This window comes from Strongylocentrotus purpuratus, unplaced genomic scaffold (genome assembly GCF_000002235.5).
Source record: "Strongylocentrotus purpuratus isolate Spur 01 unplaced genomic scaffold, Spur_5.0 spur5_scaffold_5, whole genome shotgun sequence".
In the NCBI taxonomy this organism is placed as follows: Eukaryota; Metazoa; Echinodermata; class Echinoidea; order Camarodonta; family Strongylocentrotidae; genus Strongylocentrotus; species Strongylocentrotus purpuratus.
The window spans coordinates 34,003,812-34,023,547 of NW_022145611.1; the positions used below are offsets into that span (position 1 = coordinate 34,003,812).

The following is a 19,736-nucleotide window of genomic DNA, read 5'->3' on the forward strand; positions in this document are numbered from 1 at the left end:
TTTCTGTCAAGTAGTAATGAACCCTTTTCTGTAATTTTTCGAACCCCCAATTGCACAAGGTTGGATTAATACAGCAAATAATCAAACTACAAGGGTCTCTTTTTATCAAATCATATAAATGAATTTAGGCATCTCAAAGAACGTTTACTTGATAAAAAATATCAAAATTATAATGCAATATTTCAGTTTGGTCTGTCTCGACGCCAAACAAATTGATTTGAATTCCAGGTGTAAATATTGCAGCAAGTCAAATGCAAGTTTTCTTGGCGTCCTTTGGTAAATTAGTCAGAGAATGACGACGAAATATTCCCATACCCCGATTTCAAATTTCTTACAAGTCTGAGCAGTCTTTTCAAAATAATGATCTAATGTCTATACAACCGATTCGTCAATCAAGAATAGACAACGCTCGGCCTTGAGAAGCAAAGGCTATGAAACAATTAGTCAGTCATTCAAGTGCAGATTGAAATGGTGATGAAGGCGTCGATAATCAGGGGAAACTCCAAGCACTCTGGCCGAGATGTCGTTGGGATGGCTTATAGTATGCTCAAAATCGAATCAATTAATTGGACGATGAGATGGGCGGTTCCTCCTCGTGATGATAAAACGCGGATTCGGAAGTACCGCCTAATGAGAAGATCGTTTGAGCAGTCTGCGCATGTCACAACCGAAAGGGACTTGAAATGTCAAGAAGATAATGATGACCAATCCATAAAGGTCAATATTCCGAGTTCGTTTCGCTTATTTAACGCTAATTACATCCACGCCCATGAGCATCGATCTCGGTGATTTTAAAGTGAGTGGTAGATCGGGTGGGGGGGGGGGGGTGCGCAGGGCACTTGCCCACCAAACTAATCTGGCATAATATTCAGTACACATCGAGTATGACAAGAAAGTGTGGTCTCCATTAATGTGCCCCACGACTGGGACAGACTGGATGAAGGCACACCATATTTATGTTTATGCTTCTGAGACAATTTTCAGATTTGCACCCCTCCCCCCCCCCCCCCCCCCCCCCCCCATCCCGAAAATCCTTGATCCGCCACTGATAGCATCGTGACCCTGGTTAAAATTTGTACGGGAATGGGTAGCTGTATAATGGAGTAAAAGAAAGGGTACAGAGCAAATGAAAGGAGGAAGAAAAGAAAAGAACAGAGAGAAGGAGATACAGAAAGAGAGAGAAATGGAAGGAGAGAGATAGCTAGATAGAGAGAGATAGAGATTAATTAATTTTTTATAATTTTTTTAATCTTATTTTTATCTAAATTTTTAATTATATTTTTTAATTTTATTTAATTATTACTATTATTATTATCATTATTATTATCATTCTTCTCATTATTATCAATATTATTATTATTATTTATTTTGTTTTTGTTGGGAGGGGGGGTAGGAACATCTTAGTGCATACAAATACGGCTACCCCCCCCCCCCCCGCCTCCCTGCTTACTTTGGGATGGAAGTGTCTCATCCATACATTTTTGTGTTAGGGAAGCCCCTCTCGTCAAATATGATTATACAATGTTTAATATAAGTTATATTAATTTGCCTCGAACTATAAATATTAAAACTCGGTATAATTTCACCCCCCCCCCCCATTTCTATAGATCTCTTCACAAGCGTTTCGCAACGGATCGGGATGACGGCAATAGTTTAAATTTATTGAAATAGAATCCACATTTTGGGTTTATTTAACACAAGAACATACAAAAAAAAATTATCCTTAAAATATATGTGACGTTTTTTGTTTAACGGCCCCTCCCTTTCTGAAGCCCTGGATCTACGTTTGTCTTTAGAAGACGACTGAGAGATCCGCGTTATGGATGGATCCCAGCAGAAGCTGAGGACCCGGAGGTCAGGGGGGCACAGTGCCCCCCGCTTTTTAAGTACCTCTTAAATGCCCCTTTTTACATAGGAAAATGTGCCCCCTTACCCCTCTTACTACCTCTGATAAATGCTACCTTCACCTATAATAAGTGCCTGTTTTTATCTTTGATGAGCGCCCCTTGTCACTTCTGATAACTACCCCCTTTTTATTTTGTCACGTGCCCCCTTTTTTCTTCAAGAATTGCCCCTTTTCTTTTTAATAAGATCCATTTCCCCTCTCATAAAAGCCTTTTCAGACACCTATGATAAATGGCTATACTAAAATCTCGTTTTAGGTGCATGCCCCTTTTTTCCTCGACAAGTGCTCATTTTCTTCGTAAAAGTACCCCTTTCAATTCTCACAAGTGCCCTATTCATCTCAGGTGAGTGCCCCTTTTCAAGTACAAGAAGTGCCCTTTAGCAATTCTGATAAGTGCCCCTTTACCTCTCATTTATTACCTCTTTTCAAATCTAAGAAGTGTCCCTTATATTTTGACAGTGCCTCTTTTCCTTTATATGCCTTTGCATTCTTATAAATGCCCCTTTTATCTCCGGTGAGTGCCCTAATTCAAATTTGAGAGGTGCCCCCTTTAACTTTGTAATACCATTCCCTTTTATTTTGACACGTGCCCCCTTATCCTTTTTAATTAGTGCCAATTGCCTTCTGATAATTGCCCCTTTTCCTATGTAAAAAGTGCCCCTGTTCCCATAAGTGCCTCTTTCCCATAAGTGCCCTTTTCATATCTGATGAGTGCCTTTTATCAGATGCGAGAAGTGCCTCATTTTTACCTCTGATAATTCCCCACGTGTTCCTTTCCTTCTATAATGAGCGTCCTTTTCCCTGCCCCCTTTTCTTTTCACCATCAAAATGCGCTCCTAAATTAAAGCAACTAAGAGCAACTTTTTCTTTTATTTTACCCAAAGCTCACTCGCTATACTTGCTCGCATTTCGATATAGTTATGTTTCTTTTCAGTCTTTCATGATTAGATTGTGCTTAAAATTCCATCAGGATTTTTTTTCCTCTTTATAGATGGAATTTTTCGCAATGCGACCTCTCAAATTTTAAAACTTTTGCTTACTCGCAAGCAAACAATTACACCCAAACAGGGGACCAGTTTACGTCCTTCTGCAAGACATTTTCCCAATACAAACATTTCTTTATTCTAATTTGTTAAAAAACTTATCATATTATTCCATTGTTTACTACTCAAATGGCCAACAGGCTTAACTGCTAACCCCCCCTCCCCCCCCCCCCCAAAAAAAAATTTTTTTTTTAAATAAATAAATTTAAAACAAATGTGGGGGATAAATGAAATTATGATCTTTGAATCCTAAAGGTACCCTATGCTTTTATAATTGACTTTTGTAGCTTTGTATACCGGTAGTCAAAAATCAAAAATTGTTTGCTTCGTTTAGTTTTAAGACGGATATATCGTTCATTTACTGAAACAAAAGTACCATCATTACCATTTTTATACTATTCTTCATAAAATAACATTTCTTTTTATTAATATTTTGATTGTACCATAAAATGTTGTTCTGGTCATGAAATTAAACTGATGTGTTATTTTTTAATGAGGTACCATGCATGTAATATTTCAATGTAAAAGTGCGGCACATTTCTAAGTTTCAAAAGATGTAATGCATCATAAGTATAATTGCAATTCAATAAAAGAAGTAAATATAGGAAGGACATTTGATTCGGCGCGCCGACGCCTCAAACCACAAAATAAGGAGGTGTGTCGGGGGCACGTTGATCAATGACCAATGACATACACGCTCTCTTGTACGAGCGTCCGCTCCACACCACGGCCAATGGCCACCGCTATGTCACCGGTCACCGCCTCCGCTCCGCCCTAGCGCAGCGCCTCGGCTAGGCATCGTTCTCATGATGCAATGCGCGAGCGGTTTCCTGTTTTGCTTAATAGTCGCTGATGATGTCGTGACCACAAAGTGTGCCGATGCGTATTATAATAATAGATATTTCTTTAGATGCTGAAAAGCAACGGCATGGCATGAGCTGAGACACATGATATATACTGTACGAGACTATAGAGTGAATCGCATTGACAAAAACGCATCTATCTACATGTGATAAATGTGAGTGCTTAATCATATCCATTTTCATTTACTTTTAGTTGATCGTAGTTTCTAGTGGTACGATGCATGCAGGTCATTCGTGATAAATAATCATCGCATCGTCAGCTGCACTCGTCATAGGCTGTACACTGTACAGTATAGATCTGTGCCTGTGTGTTATCGGCAGGCAAACATTATTAAAGTAGAAAAAGTGTATACACTTTATTACTGGCCATGATTTAATTGTAGGTATGTTACATCAACAATTTAAAGTGCTAGTCAGCTAGATGATGTGTTGGGGCCGCTCCATTGATGATGGTGGAGCTGAGCTATGTGCAGTTGTTTTTAATTTACTGGAATTTATCATTTTCAATGTAACTTACATAAAAGCAGAAAGGGTGTACCGCTACTAAGGATGATTCACTTGTATGCTTAGCTAAGATAACTTTGTAGATTCAGTTAAACCAGCAGACTTATGATTGTAATTTAAAGGAAAGAATCAAACTGAATTTGTTACTCACCATGCTCACTACTATAGTGTTATGATTTTTGTAACTTGCAACTACCGTACCATTGTATTTTTCACAGGTACCACTGGATGTTTTGATAATCGTACAAGATGGCTTTGAATATTACCCAGTGTTGCTCCAGACTAGTATCTAGTTGGATGAGAAGAACGTCTTCTGGTTGTCATAAAGCAGTCCGTCATGCGAGTATGGCATCAAGACTTCAAAGTATTGGAGTGTTAGGAGTACCAATCAATAAGGGCCAGGTAAAAATACTCACTATTTAATTGAATAATTGCTATAAAAAATAATGATAACAATGAAGGAAAAAACAAAGAAATAATAGAGAAGGTAGAGAATAAAGAGGCGGAAAAGAAAGAGGAAGGAAGAGTTAAAAGGAGGTAAAAATTAAGGAGGAGAGGGAGAAGTAGGAGGAGATGAAAAAGAAAAATGGAGAGGAGGGGAAAGAGGAGAAGATGGAAGAGAAGGGTAGACAAAGAAGGAGGGATGAAGGAGAGAAGCATTTTATTTGGGTATATGTTCCACTGACTGTCTGGCTTTACAGATGCCAAAAGTACAAATATGTAACAAACTGCTCCAAGCAGACAGATTTTTCTGTCTAGAGAAGTACACATGTAGTTGAAGAAGGAAGTATGAAAAGGCATGTGATAAGGGCTTTTTGGATGTTTAGACATTAATTTAAAAAAAACGAAAATACTGCTGTCCACATCAGACTTCATTGCTCATAATTATTCTTTTCTTCACTAGGACAAAGATGGTGTTGTATATGGGCCTACAGTGTTAAGAGATGCTGGGCTGATATCATCCATTCAAGATCTTGGTAAGATATCAAAATAAGATGCTACAAATTTTAAATTTCCAATATTGATGTCTTTCCCCTTTCCAAAATCATTTTGTTTTTTCTTATCCGCATATATTTGTATCGACAAGATTCACATTGACTCAGAACATAGTGGATGCGTAAGCTTAAAGGTACTATGTCCCTTTTGCAGCCAACCTCAAATTCTATAGAACTTTGCAGGAATTATGAATATGTCATGTATGTCCTATCTGTGAAATTTAAACGTTCGCAGTGTCCTAATATTCAAATTATTCAAGGAAACCTGTTTACTTGCTAGGCTTCACTGTCAGACACTATTGAGTGACTGACTGGCTTTTTTTCTTCTTTGGTAATAATATACATTAAATAAGCTGTAAAGGGTACATGAGCATTTTGTCTACATCAATAACCCACTTCTTGTGATGGCCAAAATTAAACTGATTAAATCTTTGCGCAGCATAAAACGTATGACCATTCCGTACAATGGTCTGAAAATCAAGACTTTTACTTATTGGCTCTATAGCTCCTAAGTCGATTTGACAACTAATGGTCATTATCTTCCCACTTGAAGACATTTTCAAGCCTCACATTTTTTAGGGAAGTTCTAAATTAGTATTATCTTTCAAATTCTGTTGGAATTTAACCTTTTCATTTTTTGAGCCTGCAAATGGGACATAGTACCTTTAAAATCAAGTTGACAGGGAGTATAGATCTTTACAAAGGGAACAAAGTATGACTGTAATAGACCCTTGCTTGGGAATTGAATTGTTCATCACTTCATCATTGCTTACACTACAGTAATTATTCCACTTGATTAGAAAATTTATGTCACCTTGATAAAATTGTAAATAACCGTGTGGTGCTTCTCATTAATTTGAATAAAAGTAATCTGACAAATGGATTATTGGGGTTTGCCACAGCTGTATATCTATGAGGGTTGGAAACCATGTGATATGAGACCAAGATCATGTGATTGGCAAGTCTTGTGTTGAAGGCTCTACATGTGGATCTTGGACTAAAGTTCATTGTAATATATTTTTACTCTAAGAGCTTTCAGTTGTTCAAACAAACCCAAGACCAATGCAAATATTCTTGAGATTGTCAAATTGTGGCATGTAAATAATTCACTATTTTGTAATGTTTAATCTTTATCTCCCCCTATCCCTTTTTAATCAACCGTACCTTACAAGTTTTATATGAAAATATAAATGTGGAAGCCCTGACTGATGAAAACAAAATTTTGTTTATTCACATGATTTAGAGAATGAAGTATTCCCAAAGGCCCTAGCTTGAATACAGATCTCTACTCTAAGGGAATGGTATAATACCAGCAGATATGACAAAAATGCTAACAAAAAGCATGTCAACAAGGCAACTGAATTCTCTTATTTCAATAGGCTTTGCCCAGGGACCTGTAGTGCCCCTAGGCAATGGGTAAATACGTCAACCTGTTCATGCTCATTTGATTAAAATGCTCTATGAGCTATCTTAAAGATAAACTTGAGTTCTGGTATAACAAAAAAAAAGAATTCTCACAGAATCAAACAAAACTTACACTGAATGTTCAAGATTACAAATAACATTTAAAATGTCATTTGCCAAACAATTTTGGTAGAAAATGTATACTGGCTGATTAATGAGCATAGAAAGATAAGGAAATCAAGGTAAGTAAGGCCTGACACCATTTGTGTAGTCCCATATACATCTTTCTGTGTACAGTGCTTGTTGCTTTACCTAGACTGGGCCAAATTGATTATGATTTTGATGACTCCAGAACCTTGCAGTACACACCAATACTTACATGCTACATGATCAAATTTTTGATCCATTCCACAACTTTTCTTTCATTATACAATCGCATGACCAGAACTCAACTTTATCTTTAAGCATTTTCTTTCTCTTTTCAGGTCATACGGTTATCGATCATGGAGACCTTGTCTTCCCTGCAGGGGATGAGGAGACAGCTACAGTCAATGGTGTCAAAAATGCTGCATTCCTTGGTAAAGCACTCAAAAAGGTACTACAGTCAAACCTTACATATCACTATTTTCCTGTCTTTAAAGATGCCATTACCCCCCCCCCCCTCCTTTATAATTGTTTCTCATCAAAATCTGTGTTGCAGAAAATCAAATGATATATACCATTTCTCTTTATAGTCTTGTATTTTTGTTTGTTCTTTAGTATCTGTATTACAATTTTGCTGTATTTTATATATATAATTTAAAATACACGTAAGTGTTGCTGCAAATCTGGCATACACTAAGAGGAATTCTTATAAAGATGCACCATTACACATTGTCTCATCAAAGGTTTTAAAGTAGTCACAGATGCCTGAAGGATCATTGAAGTTCTTGTAGAAATGCTGAATATATTGGTTATATATCTTGATCCCTAGATTTCCAAAGGAGTTGAAGACATCACCAAACAGGACCAGCTTTGTGTAACTCTTGGTGGAGATCATGGCATCACTATCGGTTCCCTCCATGGCCACACCCGCTCAAGACCGGACCTGTGCGTCCTGTGGGTCGACGCCCATGCCGACATTAACCTTCCTCAGGCATCTCCGTCCGGGCACATACACGGCATGGTGCTCTCCTTTGTGTGTCATGAACTGCGCCATTACTTGCCTAAGCTTCCAAACTTTGATTGGTTGGATTCCTGTATCTCCTGTAAAGATATTGCCTACATTGGTCTGAGGGATGTGGATGTAGGAGAGAGGTAAGTGACCATTTCTCCGTCTCTTTCTTTCACCCACTCATTATCTCTACAGTTCAGAATTAAGGAATATTTCTAAATGACTTTAAAAAAGATGAATGTCACAATATTTTAAAAATCTTTATTCTTTCTTTTCAACAAATTCCATTCAACAATTTTTGAAAACTAAATAATACCATGAAACATTTTTTCTGTATTTGCATACTTTTAATGTATTATATTCGTGTTTAGTCAGGGCCCCATGGAAGACCACTACTTCTTGGTGAATGGGCTACCCTGACAAAAGATTAGTATAAATAAATAGATAAATAAATATAATACATGTTTTAGATCAATAGGAAAGACAGGCCTATATCTGTAGTTCATGACTCTTTGCATATTAACAGTTCATAATCACTGAATTATTATCTGAAATATATCTTGTATCATACTACAAATATTTTATTGACTACAAAATATCTAAATTTTGTGAATGAAAGTTTGTTGAGACGTGCGTCCATAAAAAAAACATATGTACTCATGCTACATTATATTCTCTTTCATATTAAATTGAGTCCCCTTAAACTTTTTTTTGGGGGGATGGGGATTTGAGGAGTTTTGTCCTATATAATTAGTCTTCATCTTTAAATCTTTCATCCATTATCCAGATATATCTTAGAGAAGCATGGAATCAAAATATTTTCGATTCATGAGGTTCAGAAGTATGGTGTGGCAGAGGTGTATGCTCGGGCTATGGACATGATTAACCCAAGGTAAGACAAATAGTGATATACATCTGTCAATAGTATGAATTTCTGCAGGTATAGGGATATAGGCACACAAACAATGCCCCTGGTAATACCGATATGAAGTTCGAGTTGTAAGCTGTTTTTATGCCTCGTCTCCAAAGATGGTACGTGAAGCTTTGTCTTTTAAGATTACCCCCTTGCCCATTCCAAGATATCTCTAGTCATGATATAAAGACTGGTTTAAGGAAAACATGTTCAGCGTGTCATCAGTGGGCGTCACCATAGAGAGATAAACAGAATCTTGATTGGTTTATTATCTTAAATGTCACCAAGGTAAAATGAAGAATGAATTGTTTCTGATGTAACAAAACATTGAGAGATTTAACTTATCTACTCTTTCCCTGAAATGTGATACCTTTATATGCACTATTTATTAGAAAAATCCTTTTCTGGTTAGGCATTTAAAGGTCAAGTACTTCTGTCAATTTGTTATTATGTTGGGACCCCATTTATTCATATTTGTAGAATTGCAACTTAGATGCATCTGATGCAGTGGTGATATATAATTGCGTTTTGGTCAATTTTTTAAAGGGAATCAGTAAAATGCATAGTGCCAAGTGATGTTTACATTTTAAATGTATGATACTATTGTTATATTTGGAATACAATGTAAGTAGCCATGTGAGGTGTTTTGCTGTCAGTATGGTACTAATATCACATGTGTAGATGGACCATTTCTGATGTAGTGTCACATGGGCATAGGTCAATATAATTAGTTACCACAAAGATAAGATAGATTGCATTAAATGGGGACAATGTCTGTGACAAGTGACATGTGGTTTTATTGTATTTCTTAGATAATTTTGTTTGAGGGGTTGTACATGGGATGTTTATTTTATATTCTTATCGGTATTAATATTTGTATTTTGTATTCTTTTCCGGAACGTTTTTGTCCACAGAGGAACGCGTCCAGTACACATGAGCTTTGACATAGACTCATTGGACCCTGGTGTATCGGCCAGTACAGGGACACCAGGTAACCATCTCATTATTTTGCCATCTTCAGCTCAAATTAATTTGTGAAAATTTCAGAATATGACAGTGACAAGAATGTTTAACATTGTGATATTGTCTGACTGTATGGAGCCAAAAGGATTTTTAAGTTGTATACTTTAACAAAAAGTTTTTGCCCTTTTGGAACTCAACAAATTATCTATGATTTTATATTATAGCAATTCAAGAAAGACATATATTCCTTACTAAAACATTTGACTTTCATTAAATTGTGAAAAATAAACATAAAACATAAAGCTCTATTCGGAAGCTGAAATATTAAGTTTATTGTAGGTAAATTTAAATCGAGACACTTTCAACATATTCTTTATTCTTCTGTCCTACTGGCATTTGATTAGATCCATGATGATGATACCAATAAGATCTTGAGTGGGTATTGTTCATAATTGTAGCCCTCTTTAAACAAAAACTGTTATAACCCTCTCTTGTTAAGATAATGATCCGCATTAGGATAAATGAATCAGCTGTAAAGGAATTTACTCAGCAAATATTTTGTTAGCTATGCCAGCTATTCACAGATTAGGCCTACATATCTATAAAAAATAGTCTTATTGTACTATAATTTATTTGTTCTAGGTCATATCTCTTTGTTAATGTGTTTTATCAGCCGCCAATTGTAACATGTGTATTTGTATTCCGGAGGGTGTGTGATGACACAAGGAGATATGACTACCGCTGTGCCAAGTTGCAAACAAACCATAAATATATGTGGATCCATTTCAGTATTGTGCATAATGAATATCATACATCAGATTTGCCATCCATTCTTTTATCTTATGGCCTTATTCATTCTCTTTAAAAAATGCAAATTTTTTTGGAAAATTTTTGTCACTTCCAACTCTTCAGAATGCTATAGCATTGACCCAGCATCAATTATATTGATTGAATGTAAACGATTTCTCTCATTTTTATGACAAAGCTTATTCTTGTGAAGTGTGTATCATCAATAAGAATTTTATAAGAATTTCTCTTGACATAAAACCACTGATAAAGATAAAGACAATTAGTTGACATGTAATTCTCCTCTTTCCCGGCATCACTGGAGTTTTGGTCTAAGTAATTGTACAAACACTTGCTGCAGTGTTGTGACAAGTTGTTCTTATATATGTTTCATGCCCCAGTACTTATAATAATTAAGAAATTAAACATTTTTTAAATTTTATCTTTCTCTAGTACTTGGAGGTCTGACGTATAGAGAAGGCATTTACATTGCGGAAGAAATCGCTGAAACAGGTAAAGACCGAGCTACACTTAATATTTCCATCTCAGTTTTCAAGACTAACTCTCATATTTTTATCATAGTAATAGCAAGTATTGACAAAGTGGGGCAATATATTATGATGTCTTGTTATATCTGGGTTTGTAAATTACTGGACATGTTTGAAGAAATATGACAAGGTACTTAGATATCTGTTTCCTGTATCCATTTAAAATACTCTATTTAGTAAACACGTTAAATAAATGTTATGATATTCTGAAATTGTAGTGATATTCGTATGTTTCATTTTTTTGGAAAATTTGTACATTTACATGAAGGAGGATATATGGCATTTTTCTGTTGAATGCTTTGTACCACATCTCTTCACTGTATTTACACATATAAAGATTTATTGGAAGTAATGTGACAATGTCATCCATTTTGCAGGTATGCTGAGCTCTATGGACTTGGTAGAAGTGAACCCGCAGCTTGGAACCCCATCCCAGCAGGAATCTACCATCAATGCTGGTGTAGATGTCATCTTGGCAGCTATGGGCAAGCGGAAACAGGGCAACGTACCCGTGGGCTACGAGATCCTCATACCAGACGAGAGAAATCGATTCGCCCCTCAGAAGTCAGATGAGGCAGAGAGACTGAGGAGAGAAAGGAATGTGCAACGATGAAAGAAATGGGAGAGTCAAAGCAGCTTGTGTATTTTGTGAGAACTCATCATTAGCAGCATTTGTTTTCCTTGAATAGATTGTATGAACAATTTAAGGCATTTTGTTGTTGTAAATCAGATGATAATTTCATTTACATTAACTAAATGATCAAATATTGAATGAAAGATTGAGAAAGGTGTACAGTCAGTGTAGTTTCGGAATGTTAATCATGAGTGAAATCATTGCGTTTAACACTTGTACATTTTCTTTATTTAATATTTAGTTGTGAGGAGCTATACCTATAACTGACATGCACTTCGCATGTTAGTAAAATATGGTATGGTTATGCGTAGTAAGTCCAGGGTGTATGTAATGGAAATAAATTAAGTTTTCTTTGTTTTTATTTTTCACAGCCTTATATGTTCCTGTTGAAATATTATAAACTCTATCAAAGCAACTATGTAGTACTGAACTGTAGAACAAAATACTATTCAAAATATTTTTGAGGTCATGTTTACTAAAAAAAAAGGAAAGTACCCCAGAAGTTTATATCCTTGCTGTAGTGAGTCTTATTTTTTTTCTGTTTCTCTTCAAATTCTCTGATTTTGTGACTGATATGGTACTTTTTGTTTTTAGCGTTCTGAAATAATAAATATTATTATTGTTATCATTCATGTTTACAGCAGCTTACTGACAAGTGTCCAAATGTTTTTCAAGGATTACAATGTAACAGTGTATATGCACTATTTGTTTCAATACAGCATGATGGGATACTCAAGGGAGCACTATCATTCGTTATAAAACCATACCTCACTGTACCATCAAGTTTATTATATATGAGTTAGATTTTAAATAATAATGTTTTGTGTATGAAATATTTCAGTCATTTTATTTCATTGAGTATTATCATGGAAGCAAACCTTACACTTGGATTTAATACCTATTTTTATTTAATCATTATTATTCCAAAGATACGGGCAGACTATCTGGCCACTGTGCAGATGAGATGCTGACCAATTTCATCCACCTCTAAATCACTTAAATGTCCCAAGAAAAAATAAAAATTGTACATTGTACACAGGCAGTTCATTTCATGCATAGGTTTTCATTTCTTCAAAGATAAAAAAAAAAGAAAAAAAGAAAAGGAAACCCTGTAAATTATTTTAATGTTATTTTATATATATACATGATAGATGTCACTAATTGTGTCTCATCTGATGACTGTTGTGTTATGTGGAAGAGTTAGTATAATATTTTTTTCCTTATTGTCTGTTTTAGGGCTAGTTGCTTCTAAGGCAGCTTTTTTTGGACATGAATGTATTAGATTAAATTAGAATAATCGTATATTTAATTTTATTCACTCAGTATAATGTTTGTATTCCATCCAAAAGGTGATTCTACTTTCATTCATATCTATTCAATTATTATTGTACTAAAACATTTGTCCAACTTATTGTTATACGGTAGTCTAGCATCTATTGTTTTTGTCTGCCTTGACTTCCATTATACCACAACTTTACATGGTGTTACAGTATTGGGTATCTAAATATTTATAAAAAAAAAAAAGTTGTATAATTCAGATTGAGAATGCTTGTGAAAATGATCTGCTGAATTAAAGTAGAGAGAATGAGTTCATCTATAAATCATGATAATTATGTATGACACCTTAATGTACCAATAGCTTGTAAGGATATATTTTGTGGTAATTCAGTGTCTTGTTAGTTTAATAACAGATCCAGTGTGTCACGTCGGACACAAAAGGAAGATTATTACATCTTTGTGGGGGGACATTTTTTTGCTCATGGCTTTTATTTTCTATATACAGTTTTAATGAGCTTTTGTTGTAGCAAAAAAAATAATAGATAGAATAGAATGAAATGATGTAATGTTAACGAAAGCGAAAGAAGAAGAATGCTTGTATATTGCTACATTGCTCACTAATAACAACCTATATATTTATCATTTTATTCCATATTAAAAAAATATGGATTCAGCAAATTAGCATTAACTCCATGCTTATGTCAAATGTACCACAATTTTTGTGGTAAACCATATCGCACAAAAATTAATAAATTAGCCATTATTTTTTTCATCTCAAACAATGTACAGTTCTATTTTTTGGTCGGGAAAGTAATGTATGTATTGCTTCATAATTTCTGGCACATCTTGTTCTTCATTAGTGATCTTACTGAAGGCATAAATCTTGTTTTAGTAAGAAAAGAAATTAAGTGTGACATCTTGTTATTTTCATTCAACATCAGTGAGTGAGAGAATAAGGCTATGGGAACACAGTCATCTGGTGAGGAAGATGTGGCTGAAATAAAATTGATTTTCCAAAGAGAACAGATATGTATCGGGTCCTCCTGTTATTTTGCTGCATCGCTTCATTTCTCAATATGAAACCTCTAATTGTCACATACACAGTGTGGTACATGTACCTTGATAGAAACAGAGAGAGAGAGAGAGAGAGAGAAAGCGAGAGAGAGAGATAGAATGTGTGTGTGTGAGAGAGAGGGGATGGGAGAGGAAGGAGAGAGATGGAGAATATTGTTACTTTTCTCGGAGTCCGTAAAACTGTCCTCGTAAACACTTCCTCACTTCTACTGCTATACATTGTACTTAGACATCACAAAGATCACAGATATAGATGATATCCCATCAATCCTCAAATATTCAATATCCAGTACAAGCATTTTTGTCTGTATATGGAGCCACTAAAGACACAAGAAAATGATAAAAAAAACGAATGATGAGCTCACATTTGCAATTATATTTAATTCCTTTATTCTTAAATAACAATATTAATGATAAACATCAATTGCGAGTTATAACAAACATGCCTATAATTTTAGCACTCTTTTTATGTCGCCATTCATCTTAATCACCATTTACATGATTGTTAATCCTGTAAATAATTAAATTTCGTTGATATCCAATAATGGGCCGGAACAATACAATGCTACACAAAGTTAAATTTGACCAATACTGCATTTCGTTATGTTGACATGTTTTTCACAAGTCTCTAATGCCTACATTGCGACTATATTCGTTTACAGAGTTTTCGTCATGCACTTTTTTCCACATCTAAATTCCAGTTCATAATTTTATATGATAGACAAGAAAGCACATGGATCACTTTAAAATACGTACTTTGTCACGGCAGGCTACATTTAATACGCTCTTATGCGCCAGCCCTTTTCTAGTTGCAAGATCCAGGAATGTCAATTTGATATATTATATAACCCCACTTTTCACATTGTACGGTCATCACTATTTTTTGTTAATTGCCCAAGCAGATCTCCTTGTAGCGCTGTTTGTCTAGAAAGACTTTTCAAGAAGTCGGTTACCCTCATGGGTTGCATAATGACTTGATTTCTAATGCGTTTTAGCAGCATTGCTCTATTTTTATTCACGGAATATTGCGATTTTATTGCAATCAATATTTGTATTGAATTATTTATTATGCTTGGTTAAATCGCGCGTGTATGTGTGTTGTGGGGGGGGGGGGGGGGGTGGTCGAGAGGTGGGTCGTTCTCAATTAATAATTTTAATTTCATAACAAACATGTACTTGAATCGCACTTTTTTGCATCATTTTTCGATTTCATTATAATTTTCGCTCTTTAAGTGTCTGTAATGATACTTCAGAATAAATTACAACAACTTTTTCTATTGCATGTTTCTCGACTCCATAGCTCGACAATAAAGTTGTAATGTATTCTGAAGTATCATTACATACATAATGAACATCAACACCTTTTTATCAGCTTGAAATTAGACACCGGCAGTCCGGCACATGTGACACAGTACTGCACTTCCAATATTAATGAAGCTATTTCCAGGAGCTTTTGTAGCCATGAATATCTTTTAAATAGTAATAGTATTATATTGTATGATAATGCACACTCTAACGAAAAAATAATATCATCATGGCTTATCCATCCTCAGTGGTCGATTGAGTGCTGCACAAACGTTTATGGCGAGGAGAATTGCTCGTTCTGCGATACAATGATAAATAACATTAAATAATTAATATCATATACACGTATTACGTCTTTCCATGCACACATGAGCCGATTCATCAACTGTTTCCTTTGTTCGTTCGTTCATTCATTAATTCATCCATAATATGTACTTTCGATTTTAAACACAAAATACATTTCTTATTAATAAGTGTATATAATAAAAGTTGAAATGGTGAGATACTCTTTCACAGCAAGGTACTATTGTGAGCGGGGAAGGAACTGGAAATGAATGTTTAAAAAAGATTACAATCTACAAATTAAATTAAAACACCATGATAAACCAAACTGTTTAACTTACCTTCACGCAGCTGCCCTGGGCATCAAAGATAAACAAAGAAAAAAAAGAACATTTGGCTTGTAAATATTCAATAATTTCCTGACACTTCTCTCAACTAAAAACCCCTACATATAAATATTCATCTCCTGAGTGTATCATGCTCAAATCCATAAATGAAGAATGTAATAGCAACTATGCGATTGGTGGAAATCATTGATAACTTAGAAGATTGCATTAATATTAAGGAAGGATCCTCACAATTACGGAACATTATGATGACAGAGTCATTTCCTACCCCCGCCACCCCAAACAAATGCAGAAGTTGATCCAAATATAGGCTGGTTGACTGAAGAGGGTGCATATCAAATAGAACCAGTATCAACATCGATGACAGGGACTTTGCTCGCCTTGAAATAACATGTCTGTATATGTGCACATGGGTTATTACTTTTTAATGTTTTGTAGCAAATTCTTTTTCGTACATAAATAGTTTATACAAAACTGCAACGTAATTATAACAAAGCTTTCTTATCATTTGATAAACGAACATATTAGATACAACATATTTTTTAGAAAAAATATTTCTAAACATAATATGAAATTATGATTTGTTCTTTTATTAAAACACAATCTACCCCAATACCCTCTCCCTTAATTTCCTCCTCTCTAACACTTTGGACTTACCCCCCATCCCCCTCTCCTCTCCCTTTTCCCTTTTCCCCTTCCCCCTTCCCCTCCCTTCTACTTGCGTGGATATAGGGAATGCTTTCTGGGACAGGTTTCTTTACAATATCGAAATGCCTCGCTTTCCCTAAAACTTCCCAGTTTTCCCATTTTCTCAAATGTAGGGGAAATTTATTTCTCATCAATCCCAAATTCTTTTCCTCCAATTCATCTTCTTTGAAATTCATCTTCTTTGCTTTATATCGATGCGTCCCTCCCCACGATCACCATCCCGAAGAGGGTATAGAGAAGAGAAGAATATTTGGGGTTGTTTTGGGTATATAGGGGCTTGGACGTTCTTTTATTTATTTTATTTCATTCATTTATAATCTATAGAAAAAAATGGGGACTTTAAGAAATATGGGGTCCCCCACCCCTTCTAAAACCGTTACTAATCACATCCGTTAGAACCGTAAACTATTCTTTGTTGTAAACATCATTCCGAAAGTAATAGGGCTATTTGGATCAACGAAAATAAATACTTACTTCGAGACAGAAGCTGCAAATTAGAAGGTGAAAAAGGTAAAGATATAATACGTGTTAAACAAAAGTTCTTCTAAACAAATGAAATGAAAAGAAAAGAAAAAAATATAACAATCCCGGTATTTCATAGCAAGAACATGCTTCACATCTTCTACTGATTATTCTAAAATTCACATCAATAAATCCTTGCATTCACAAACGATTTAATTTCAAAGTACCGTCATCACTAAGCAATAGGCCTGTTCTAATATTACATGACGATTTTGAAGGGCGGACAGAAACATAATTGATAAATGATTTTTGATATCGGTATATGGAAAGAAAAGACAAATGTAAGGAGCATAAAATTCAAAACGACTAAAACTGGATTCAGATTGTACTAACAAAATAATCAATTCATTACCTTCATTATTTTATTTAATCATATCTATTACTGATACTGAAAAGAAAAAGAAAAAACATTACTTACCCTTTCTTTATTCTGCTGCAGTCACCCTGCAAGGAGAAAGGAAAAAAAAAGTCACAATTAATTATGAGTTGGTGTTAATTTTTTCTTTTTTAAACAGCATCTCGCTAAATCTATCTTACCTTTGGAGAATATAATATTATTTGATAAGACACATTAGATTAAAGGTTACTAGTTGTGGGAGTATAGTTGAATTGTTTATTAATCTTTCCTAGAATTAAAAAGTTCATCCCCTATATAGTTTTAAGAAAACGACCAACGTTTAGAAATATGAATTTTTATTTTAAATAATAAAACACATAAACATATTCACCCGGCGGTCAAAACAACATGAAATCATCCTTATAATATTAAAGAAATTGTTTGAAAAAACTTTATCATCGTTATTACAATCTTGCTTTTTATAACATTGACCGGCTTTGCAAAAAACACGTATTTTCGTATATGTTTGAATAAAATTTACATTGGAGCAAGAGTTTATGGAGGAACCACGAAACATAGATTATTATTCACTTCATGTTCGTTGCCTAAAGGACTGACATTTTCTCCCCTTTTCCACATGACTGTATTCGTTCAGAAATAAAATTTAACCCATCTTAAGTCTGATTTCAGTAGATTAATACTTACATTCGGGCATTGCCTGTATATTGAGAAAGAAAAAGAAGAAGAAAAGAAGGCGATTGATTAAATAATAATTCAGTAGAAAATACATAATTTAATTATCAAGGTTCCTTATAAAGGCTTATCAATAAATATGATATCACAAGAATAACTGCGTGTAAACTGAACAACAATCACTAATACAGATTAAATGAAGAACATAATTATGGTATAATGAAGAGATCTAAAGTACTCACTGGCGTACTGGTGGGGGTGCTTGGGGGGCGCCAGCCCCCCCCCCCCCCCAAATAAAATTGAACCATGACCAAGTAAAGAAAGCGAAGAGAAGAAAGAAGGAGAAAAAAAAGAGGAAGGAGAGGAAAGAAAGGAAAAGAAAAAAAAAAAGAAAAGGAGAAAGAAAAAAAAAGGAGAAAGAAAACAAGGGAGAAAAAGGAAACATAAGAAAACAAACAAAACAAAACAAACGAAAGAGAGGGGAGAGAGAGAGAGAGAGAGGGTGGTATTAAGAGCCTAAGAGAAGAGGGGTGGGAGCAAGAGAGCAAAGGAAATGTTGGGTGGAGTCGCCACGTCGAAGGAGCAAGAGAGATACGCATAGATAATTATGTTGCTGTGTCGGGTCCGCTGTGCCGGTATTCTTGCTCGATCTAGCTCGTGTACTATATCAGTTTAGAAGTTTGAAGTCGGTGAGATGTTTAATGTCAGTCGGCCGGCAATTTATTTTCTCCCTACGAACTGTGACTTTTTATCGGACAAAGAAAAGAAAAAATGAATTCAGACAATTTCTCTGATAATTTAATGAAACGTCAAAGCTCTCGCGCTTGGCGCGGGAGGGCGAAAACTGAATTCAGACAAGGATTAAGTGTCGAAAACAGTACAACGAATCGTCTTCTTTCCCTAATAATTTAATGACACTTCAAAGCTTCCGCGCTATGCGCGGAAGTGGGAAACTCTATTCAGACAAGGATTAAGAGTAAACATTCAAGGAAACGCGTCGTCTTCTTTTCCAAATAATTTAATGAAATGTGAAAGCAAGGATTAAGAGTAGAAATCAGTACAACAAATCGTCTTCATTCTCTTATAATTTAATGAAATGCCGAAAGCTTCCGCGCTTCGCGCGTGAGGGGGGGGGGAGTGGGGAACTGAATTCAGACAAAGATTAAGAGTAAAAAAAATAATTTAAAGAATCGTCTTCTTTCTCTAATAATCTAATGAAATGTCAAAGATTCCGCGCTTTGCGCGGGAGGGAGGAAACTGAATTCGGACAAGGATTGTAGGTCGAAAACAGTACAACGAATCGTCTTCTTTCTCTAATAAATTAATGAAACGTCATAGCTTCCGCGCGCGGGAGGGGGAAAACTGAAAAATAACTTAGTTCCTGGCCCCGGGTTTACAGGGTGAAATCTGTAGACATTGGGACATTGGCATTAATATATTTGTCGGTAATTGGTGGCTCGTTTTGAAGGTAATCGGTG

General features: G+C 35.2%; 1 protein-coding gene and 1 long non-coding RNA gene across 3 annotated transcripts; one reads left to right on the plus strand and one right to left on the minus strand.

Moving 5' to 3' along the window:
- Window positions 1–3,785: 3,785 nt before the first annotated feature.
- Window positions 3,786–13,894, plus strand: LOC586250 (arginase-1). Of its 2 annotated transcripts, none has more exons than XM_786038.5 (9): window positions 3,786–3,967; window positions 4,535–4,718; window positions 5,221–5,293; window positions 7,201–7,310; window positions 7,689–8,011; window positions 8,656–8,760; window positions 9,696–9,772; window positions 10,984–11,043; window positions 11,456–13,894. In XM_786038.5, the coding sequence occupies exons 2-9, from the start codon at window positions 4,566–4,568 to the stop codon at window positions 11,689–11,691; spliced, it is 1,137 nt and encodes a 378-aa protein (XP_791131.3). In that variant the 5' UTR covers window positions 3,786–3,967; window positions 4,535–4,565; the 3' UTR covers window positions 11,692–13,894. The 2 variants fall into 2 exon arrangements, with proteins under 2 accessions (XP_791131.3, XP_030855152.1); XM_030999292.1 differs by lacking the exon at window positions 3,786–3,967 and adding an exon at window positions 4,177–4,195.
- A 1,284-nt stretch (window positions 13,895–15,178) lies between these two features.
- Window positions 15,179–17,672, minus strand: LOC590283. Its single transcript, XR_972660.2, has 4 exons — window positions 17,647–17,672; window positions 17,181–17,193; window positions 15,993–16,007; window positions 15,179–15,667 (listed from the first exon to the last, which is right to left on the minus strand). It is a non-coding gene; the product is annotated as an uncharacterized LOC590283 (long non-coding RNA).
- Window positions 17,673–19,736: the final 2,064 nt, after the last annotated feature.